At 44.9% G+C, this 10330-nt stretch overlaps 1 protein-coding gene across 1 annotated transcript; it reads left to right on the forward strand.

Moving 5' to 3' along the window:
• The first annotated feature begins 8111 nt into the window (after positions 1 to 8111).
• On the forward strand, positions 8112 to 10011 carry LOC125536336. Its single transcript, XM_048699539.1, has 3 exons — positions 8112 to 8625; positions 8906 to 9014; positions 9109 to 10011. The coding sequence occupies exons 1-3, from the start codon at positions 8551 to 8553 to the stop codon at positions 9252 to 9254; spliced, it is 330 nt and encodes a 109-aa protein (XP_048555496.1). The 5' UTR covers positions 8112 to 8550; the 3' UTR covers positions 9255 to 10011.
• The last annotated feature ends 319 nt before the right edge of the window (positions 10012 to 10330 follow it).

Genomic DNA, 10330 nt, shown 5'->3' on the forward strand with positions numbered 1-10330 from the left:
CTTGCATTTGACAAAAAGATGAGGCCCGTCTTCATCCACTCTCCCGCAAAAGAAGCACTTGGAGTTCTCGAGCCTGACCCCTCTTCTCGTCAGGTTAGTACAGAAAGTCAGGGACTCATGTTTGACTCGCCAAGCGAACATCTGAATCTTGCGTGGGCAGGGTAGTTTCCAGATCCTACGCCATGCTTGGTCATCCCACCTATCCAAGTTTCCTGCCGCCATTTTGCTACTGCCAGGGGCCCCATTCCTTGCTTGTTTCTGCAACTGTACAAATAGCTTGTAGGCGCTTTTAACAGTATGGTTCCCTTTAGAGTCAAAATGCCATGCCATGAAATCACTAACTCCTTCACGCAATGGAATCTGGAGAATGTGTCGTACATCATCCGTCCAGAAAGTGTCCTTAACAAGCTGCTCATCCCATGCTCCCGTAATCGGGCAAATAAGCTCGCTGACCTGTGTAATCAGGTTCTGTCCTTTGGGTGTAATAACACGGCGTGACCAAGCCCTTGGAATCCAAGGATCGGATCAGATGTTAACTCCCGTCCCATCGCCGATTCGCCAGATATAACCCTCCTTGATTAGCTCGAGGATATGAGAGGAATTAAGGAGACACAAAAGCTCAAGCTTGGGGATGCCCAAGGCACCCCAAGATAATATTTCAAGAAGTCTCAAGCATCTGAGCTTGGGGATGCCCCGGTTGGCATCCCACCTTTCTTCTTCAACAATTATCGGTTAGTATCAGTTGATCCTAAGTTTTTGCTTCTTCACATGATGTTTGCCATTCTTAGAATGTCATTTTATTTTGCTTTGCTTGCTGTTTGAATAAAATACCAAAGATCTGAAATTCTTAAATGTTAGAGAGTCTTCACATAGTTGCATAATTATTCGACTACTCATTGATCTTCACTTATATCTTTTGGAGTAGTTTGTCATTTGCTCTAGTGCTTCACTTATATCTTTTAGAGCACGGTGGAGGTTTTATTTTATAGAAATAGATGAACTCTCATGCTTCACTTATATTATTTTGAGAGTCTTAAATAGCATGGTAATTTGCTTAAAATCCTAATATGCTAGGTATTCAAGAATAATAAAATTCTCTTATGAGTGTGTTGAATACTATGGGAAGTTTGATGCTTGATAATTGTTTTGAGATATGAGGATGGTGATATTAGAGTCATGCTAGTTGAGTGGTTATGAATTTGAGAAATACTTGTGTTGAAGTTTGTGATTCTCGTAGCATGCACGTATGGTGAACCGTTATGTGACGAAGTCGGAGCATGATTTATTTATTGATTGTCTTCCTTATGAGTGGCGGTCGGGGACGAGCGATGGTCTTTTCCTACCAATCTATCCCCCTAGGAGCATGCGCATAGTACTTTGCTTCGATAACTAATAGATTTTTGCAATAAGTATGTGAGTTCTTTATGACTAATGTTGAGTCCATGGATTATACACACTCTCACCCTTCCACCTTTGCTAGCCTCTCTAGTACTGCGCAACTTTCGCCGGTACCATAAACCCACCATATACCTTCCTCAAAACAGCCACCATACCTACCTATTATGGCATTTCCATAGCCATTCCGAGAGATATTGCCATGCAACTTTCCACCGTTCCATTATTATGACACGCTTCATCATTGTCATATTGCTAGCATGATCATGTAGTTGACATAGTATTTGTGGCAAAGCCACCGTTCATAATTCTTTCATACATGTCACTCTTGATCCATTGCATATCCCGGTACACCGCCGGAGGCATTCATATAGAGTCATCTTTGTTCTAGTATCGAGTTGTATCATCGAGTTGTAAATAAATAGAAGTGTGATGATCATCATTCAATAGAGCATTGTCCCAAAAAAAGGCCAAATAAAAAAAGAAAGGCCAAATAAAAAATTATTAAAAGGGACAATGCTAGTATCCTTTTACCACACTTGTGCTTCAAAGTAGCACCATGATCTTCATGATAGAGAGTCTCCTATGTTGTCACTTTCATATACTAGTGGGAATCTTTCATTATAGAACTTGGCTTGCATATTCCAATGATGGGCTTCCTCAAAATGCCCTAGGTCTTCGTGAGCAAGCGAGTTGGATGCACACCCACTAGTTTCTTTTGTTGAGCTTTCATACATTTATAGCTCTGGTGCATCCGTTGCATGGCAATCCCTACTCACTCACATTGATATTTATTGATGGGCATCTCCATAGCCCATTGATACGCCTAGTCGATGTGAGACTATCTTCTCCCTTTTTGTCTTCTCCACACCCACCCTTCTATTCCACCTATAGTGCTATATCCATGGCTCACGCTCATATATTGCGTGAAGATTGAAAAAGTTTGAGAACATCAAAAGTATGAAACAATTGCTTGGCTTGTCGTCGAGGTTGTGCATGATTTAAATATTTTGTGTGGTGAAGATGGAGCATAGCCAGACTATATGATTTTGTAGGGATAACTTTCTTTGGCCATGTTATTTTGAGAAGACATAATTGCTTTGTTAGTATGCTTGAAGTATTATTATTTTTATGTCAATATGAACTTTTGTCTTGAATCTTTCTGATCTGGATATTCATATCACAAGTAAGAAGAATTACATTGAAATTATTCCAACTAGCATTCCACATCAGAAATTATCTTTTTATCATTTACCTACTCGAGGACGAGCAGGAATTAAACTTGGGGATGCTTGATACGTCTCCAACGTATCTATAATTTTTGATTGCTTCATGCTATATTATCTACTGTTTTAGGCAATATTGGGCTTTATTATCCACTTTTATATTATTTTTGGGACTAACCTATTAATCGGAGGCCCAGCCCAGATTTGATGTTTTATGCCTATTTCAGTGTTTTGAAGAAAAGGAATATCAGATGGAGTCAAAACGGAACGAAATCAACTGAAGAAGTTATTTTTGGAAGGAAACACACCTGATGGACTTGGACCCCACGTCAAGGAAGGAACGAGGCGCTCACGAGGGTGGGGGGCGCCCCCCCTAGGGCGCGCCCCCCTGTCTCATGGGGCCCTCGTGGCTCCCCTGACGTGCTTCTTCTGCCTATATATCTCCATATACCCTAAAACTTCCAGAACGCACAGTAGATCGGGAGTTCCGCCGCCAGAAGCCTCCGTAGCCACCAAAAGTCAATCGGGACCCTGTTCCGGCACCCTGCCGGAGGGGGGAACCCTCACCGGTGGCCATCTTCATCATCCCTGCGCTCCCCATGACGAGGAGGGAGTAGTTCTCCCTCGGGGCTGAGGGTATGTACCAGTAGCTATGTGTTTGATCTCTCTCTCTCGTGTTCTTGATTTGGCACGATCTTGATGTATCGCGAGCTTTGCTATTATAGTTGGATCTTATGTTTCTCCTCCCCCTCTTCTCTCTTGTAATGAATTGAGTTTCCCCTTTGAAGTAATCTTATCGGATTGAGTCTTTAAAAACTTGAGAACACTTGATGTATGTCTTGCCGCGGATATATGTGGTGACAATGGGATACCGCGTGCCACTTGATGTATGTTTTGGTGACCAACTTGTGGGTTCATGAACCTATGCATAGGGGTTGGTACACATTTTCGTCGTGATTCTCGAACTTTGGGGCACTCTTTGAGGTCCTTTGTGTTGGTTGAATAGATGAATCTGAGATTGTGTGATGCATATCGTATAATCATACCCACGGATACTTGAGGTGACATTGGAGTATCTAGGTGACATTAGGGTTTTGGTTGATTTGTGTCTTAAGGTGTTATTCTAGTACGAACTCTAGGGCTATTTGTGACACTTATAGGAATAGCCCAACGGATTGATTGGAAAGAATAACTTTGAGGTGGTTTCGTACCCTACCATAATCTCTTCGTTTGTTCTTCGCTGTTAGTGACTTTGGAGTGACTCTTTGTTGCATGTTGATTGTTGAGGGATAGTTATGTGATCCAATTATGTTAGTATTGTTGAGGGAACTTACGCTAGTGAAAGTATGAACCCTAGGCCTTGTTTCAACACATTGCAATACCGTTTACGCTCACTTTTATCACTTGCTACCTTGCTGTTTTTATTATTTCAGATTACAAAAACTATTATCTACTATCCATATTGCACTTGTATCACCATCTCTTCGCCGAACTAGTGCACCTATACAAATTACCATTGTATTGGGTGTGTTGGGGACACAAGAGACTCTTTGTTATTTGGTTGCAGGGTTGCTTGAGAGAGACCATCTTCATCCTACGCCTCCTATGGATTGATAAACCTTAGGTCATCCACTTGAGAGAAATTTGCTACTGTCCTACAAACCTCTGCACTTGGAGGCCCAACAACGTCTACAAGAAGAAGGTTGTGTAGTAGACATCATAACTCTAAGAACCCAGTCACCCGACGCCCTTTCAAATTTGAATTGGGATGGCTGCATAGGGACGGATTCGTAGACATGATCAAGAATGTTTGGGAGAGGCCTGCTGTTGGTCGTACACCTATTCGGCGATGGATCTTTAAAATAAGAGCCATGAGGCGACACCTCTCTGGATGGGCAAAACACACCAACGGAATTTATAAAAAGGAAAAACAAAGGCTCTGTACCATCATTGTTGACCTCGACAAAATTGCAGAGACGCGCACATTATCTCAGCAAGAGATTGAATTGAAAAATCAATCTAATGAGATGGTCGCCCGTCTACTGCGAGAAGAGGAGAACAAATACTACCAGAGATCCAAAGCTGACTTCATTTTAATGGGTGATAGTAATACAAGATACTTCCAATTGGTCGCCAATGGGCGGCATAGGAAGAAATGTATTTATAGTCTCCAACAAGATGAGGGGAGGATCGAAGGTCAGGAGGAGCTCAAAAAGTATATCACCAAATACTACAAATCTCTTTTCGGAGCGCTGACTGAAGGGAATTTCACCCTTGATGAGACCCGAACAGATGATATTCCACATGTCACGGCAGAAGAAAACGATATCCTAACGGCACCATTCTCAGAAGAGGAGGTGCGAGCTGCGATGTTCCAAATGGAACATAACAAAGCTCCAGGCCCTGATGGTTTCCCCGCAGAATTCTATCAGAATTTCTGGGATATCATCAAGTCTGACCTTTTAGAGTTGTTCAATTGTTTTCATGCCGACCGACTTGACTTATTCAGACTTAATTTTGGCGAGATTGTCTTGTTGCCGAAGAGTAAGGAGGCCGAACGGATTCAACAGTTCAGACCCATATGCCTCCTTAATGTCAGCTTCAAGATTTTCACCAAAGTGGCGACGAATAGATTAAACTCGGTAGCTGACCATGTTGTCCGGCCATCTCAAACAGCTTTCATGCAAGGAAGGAACATACTCGATGGTGTAGTAATCCTGCATGAGACCGTCCATGAGATGCACCGGAAAAACATGAGTGGAGCAGTATTCAAAATAGACTTCGGAAAAGCCTATGACAAGGTCAAATGGTCTTCCTTCCAACAGGCCCTAAGGATGAAAGGCTTCTCCGATAAATGGTGCAAGTGGATCCAAAATTTTGTAACTGGCGGTAGTGTGTCCATCAAAGTCAATGATGATGTCGACCATTACTTTCAGACAAAAAAGGACTACGACAAGGTGATGCCATATCCCCAATGTTATTTAACATTGTGGCTGACATGTTGGCTATTCTGATTGAGCGCGCCAAGCAGGACGGACAGATTACAGGAGTAGTGCCACATCTAGTGGATGGTGGTCTCTCTATTCTGCAATATGCCGATGACACAATTCTCTTTATGGAACATGACCTAGGCAAGGCTAGAAACTTGAAACTTTTGTTGTCAGCGTTTGAGCAAATGTCGGGTCTTAAGATTAACTTCCATAAAAGTGAATTGTTCTGCTTTGGAGAAGCCGTTGATGCAGCGGCCGATTATGCTGACCTTTTTGGTTGTGCACATGGACAATTCCCAATTAAATATTTGGGAATACCAATTCATTATCGACGTCTCACCATTGCGGAGTGGAAGTATGTAGAGGAGCGACTAGAGAAACGCTTGAGCAGCTCGAAAGGCAAGTTGCTCTCAGTTGGAGGACGATTGGTTTTAATAAACTCTGTCCTCACAAATATGGTCCTCTATATGCTTTCATTCTTCCAGCTCCCAAAGGGGGTCTTGCAAAGATTGGATTATTTTAGGTCCAGGTTCTTTTGGCAAGGAGATGGTGAAAATAAAAAATATAGACTGGCCAAATGGAGTGTGGTTTGTAGGCCGAAAGACCAGGGCGGCCTCGGTATTCATGACCTGCAGGTCAAGAATGAGGCCCTACTTAGTAAATGGTTGTTCAAACTTCTTACTGAGGATGGTGTTTGGCAAACCATGCTGCACAATAAGTATATAGGCCAAAAGGCAGTGTCTCAGGTATATTGGAAACCTGGAGACTCACACTTTTGGGCCGGCCTAATGGCGGCAAAGAAACATCTCTTTTGCTTTGGGTCTTTCGCAATAAAGGACGGGTCAGAGATTCGTTTTTGGAAAACATCTGGCTAGGCAATGCTAGCCGCCGAGAACAATACCCAGCCTTATACAACATTGCACGCGATAAGAATAATACTATTGCGCAAGTGCTCAGCTCATCTCCGCCAAATATTTCGTCCAGACAGGATTTGATTGGCACCCGACTTATGTCATGGAATAATCTATTGTCCCGTCTGGATTCGATTATCCTGAGACAAGGTCGTGATGTGTTTCGCTGGAACCTTACTACATCGGGGTCTTTCACAGTAGACTCTATGTATCGTGCACCCACGCATTCTGAGGTACCGGTGAGTAATAACAAAAAAAATTGGAAAGCGAAGGTACCAGTTAAAGTCAAAATATTCATGTGGTATCTCCGTAGGGGAGTTGTGCTAACAAAAGACAACCTCGCACGACGCAACTGGTCGGGAAGTAAGAATTGTTGTTTTTGTACTCATGACGAGACAATTAAACACCTCTTTTTTCACTGTAAGTTTGCGCGTTCTACGTGGTCAGCCATCCAAATAGCGTCAAATTTGTATCCGCCCACAAGTGTTGCCAATATTTTTGGTCATTGGCTGGACGGTATTTCAAATGCATACAAAACGCTAATAAGGGTGGGAGCGTATGCCTTACTATGGTCGCTTTGGCTATGTAAAAATGATGTTGTTTTTAATGACAAAACTGTTTCTCCTTTGCAGGTTATTTTCCGTTGTACACACTCGCTTCGTACGTGGTGTACGCTACAACGAGCGGAGTACCAACCGCTATTCAAGGCGGTGTGTACGCTGTTGGAGCAGGTGGCTACGAAGGTTTTTACCCAACATGGATGGCAGCATAATCTCCGGCTCGGTCCACCATCTCTTTCGACATAGGCATAGTGTCGGTCTATAGACTCTACTGTTACCGAATTGTCGGTTTTTTATCTTTCTGTTAATCAGACTACTGGTGTTTGGCTGTGTGCACCCTAGTTATGCAGAGGCCGGGTGATACTCTTAATGCTTTGTATCACTTTGATGCTACATTTTGAGATAATAAAAGCGCCTTTTATTGAAAAAAGCAACAACATGACAACATCCAACCATGATACGACAACTTTCGGATGGTTCCACCTGATGATAGCAATGGAGGCACATGCAGAGATGCAGTATCTTAGTTTTGATCACACCATACATGAAAACATCAAAGGAAGCAAATCAATTGTCACATCCTCCGGTTTCTTTTTTATCGGGCATGCGCAATCACATCAGATTTAGTGGAATTAAATCCTTCATTTTGTAAGATAAATGACCCACAATTTACCCTCTTCTTGAAATGCCTTGATGATTTGCAGGCAACTCATGAACGTATTTAAATTGGTGAAATTTAATATAAAAAAGCGAGGAGGGACTATCTATTTGGGTAACAAACGAAATTTCTATCGCATGCATTAGCTGGCTCATCAGGTGGTGTGGTCGTGCGTTTGGACCCCTACACACGACCAACAAATTTTATCAACGGAAAAAAGTGCGCTGAAGGCCCAGCTTGACCCATTAAACCCTTTAACAGTCGCGCAAAGAGCGCCCTCTCACGATAGCCACATCGGCAGCGATGCACTGATCGCGCAGTGAATAAAAAGAGAAAAGGGTGAAAACGCGTGGGATTGAGAGAGAGTAGTGCTTTGCTTCTCCTCCCACGCAACTTCCCCTCCCCTCGCTCTTTCCACCCTCGAGCGGCGGCAGCTAGGGTTGCCGCCGTCAGACGCGCCACTGGCTTGCCGGCCGCCGCCACCTCACCTCCCCTTCCCTCTCCCAGTGCCCGCCCTCCTCTCCCCTCTCTTCCCCATTTCTCCCTTTTATCCTCTCAAGCCTGAACTAAAGCGGCGGACATCCAACTCCAGGTCCATGGAGGTGGCCGGCATGAGGGCCATCGACCTTGGCTGCCTTATGGCTGAGGGGCGACGGCCATCCCAGGGCAGAGGGAGCCGCTGTCGCTGGAGGGAGATGGTGGTCCAGTCGATGGCGTCGCGGTTCGGCTTGGCTGTGGGCGGCAAATGGGTACGAGGTGGTGTTCGATGCCACGCCTCGCCAGTATCCAGCGTATCTAGCAGTAAGATTTATGGGTGGTCTTTCTCTCCGGCCCCTTCCGCACCATCATGGACGTCATCGAGTTCTGGAGAAGATCCTCTACCAGGTAACCAAACAAACACACACATTCAGGTTCAGTAACGCTTCCTGCTATGTTATCTGTAATATAAAGAACAGAAGGGTGAACATTTCTTCAGGGTTTTTCAGAGTCTATGCTCCATCGGTAGAGAATATCCTCTACCAGATAATACAGTAGCAAAACAAATAGATGTTCAGGCTCCTCTGTAGAATCAGTTTCTTTTTACAGTTGACTATTCATTGAGTTTGCTGCAGCAAAAATTTGATTCAAATATTTCAATCCTCTGTTGTGCTTGCATGGTGACCAGGTGATCGGCGCTGATGCTACGGTGGTCCTCATGGTGCCCGAGCCCGACGATTGTTGCGGCGCTTCGCCCAATCTTACCTTGATGTTCTTGCAATCGCTGCCCGGACTAGGTAAGGGGACGTTGCCCCGCAACATGGCTGTCTCACGAGCTCACGATTGGCATGGTTTGAATATTTTTCACATATTTGTGACTGGGCGATGAAGAGGCTCAACCCTTGGATCCCTCAGTCTCGCTGGGCCAGGGATCCCGTCCGCGCCGCGTCGCCACCGGCATGGAGGCCCGGACTCGGGCAGCCGCAGCGGTGTCGGGTGTGCCGGCGAGGTCTCTAGGGACTGCGTGGTGGGCATGACCTCTCCCGGCTCCCTGCCCCTGCCCACGGCGACGAGTACCAGGTCGTGTTGCGCCTCCAGTCCCAACTCATGGTCATGTTGGACAAGCCCCACGACGTGCCTTCGATTCGGTTGTGGCGTGCGCTGGAAAATGTACGATGTTCTCTGATGCGTACCAGGAGGTTTGGTCAGTCGAGGTCAGGTATGAGTAGCTCCTAAGGCTAATGGATGGATGGATGTGTGTATGTATGGATGGATATCAGGGTCATGTTGCTTGGTGAGCAAAGGCCGGGGGTACAACCTCCTTTTCGGTAAAAAATGAGGGGCAGTGATGATGACTCTGGCTGAAATAAGCATGTCTTGAGCAATCAAGACTGATGTGGCCTGTGGGTACTAAATTAGAGCCCACCCTTACCTCTCTTGCAGCCTGTTCAATTCATCGGTAATGTTGGATGTTCTGCACCTCGGATGGTCGTTCTGACAAGCGATAACCATGGCAGTTCGTTTACATTGCGATGGGTATGTTATGCAACAAGAGATGTGAGTGTTGCGCTTGAAGATCAAAGACAAAACCGTGCCCTCTTTTGTTGTGCTACAAATACACAAAATTTCCTTATCTACTATACAATGTTCTTCTTTCTTTTCCATTCCTCTATTGTGTTGATGTGAATGAAGATCCATCTGGACTTGGAATTTATGTCTTTTTTTGGTGATGAACTCAACCACCCTAAACTTATTTGGATTGATTTATAGTTGGGTTGTTTACATACTCATGGGTTTGATTTTGTGATATCGCCCTTGTGAACAATCAAGCTATCAGTATCAGGCGAGAATCGATTCGTGGCTCTTTTTTGAAATGGTCGTTAGAGCAACTCCAAAGGGCCGACTCATTTCGTCTGCCTGCGTCCGTTTGGGTCGGCGCGGACAAAAGTGGCGGCCCAACACGCCGACCCAAACCCAAATCACGTCCGCGTCGCGTCCACGCCGACGCATTTGCGGCCCAAATTTGCGTCCCAAATGCGTCGGCGCGGACGCCGAACAGATGCTTCGCGCGCCTTCTCGCTGTCCGCCGCGTCCCCACATGGCGGTTGTCCAA

This window comes from Triticum urartu, chromosome 1, assembly GCF_003073215.2.
Source record: "Triticum urartu cultivar G1812 chromosome 1, Tu2.1, whole genome shotgun sequence".
In the NCBI taxonomy this organism is placed as follows: domain Eukaryota; kingdom Viridiplantae; phylum Streptophyta; class Magnoliopsida; order Poales; family Poaceae; genus Triticum; species Triticum urartu.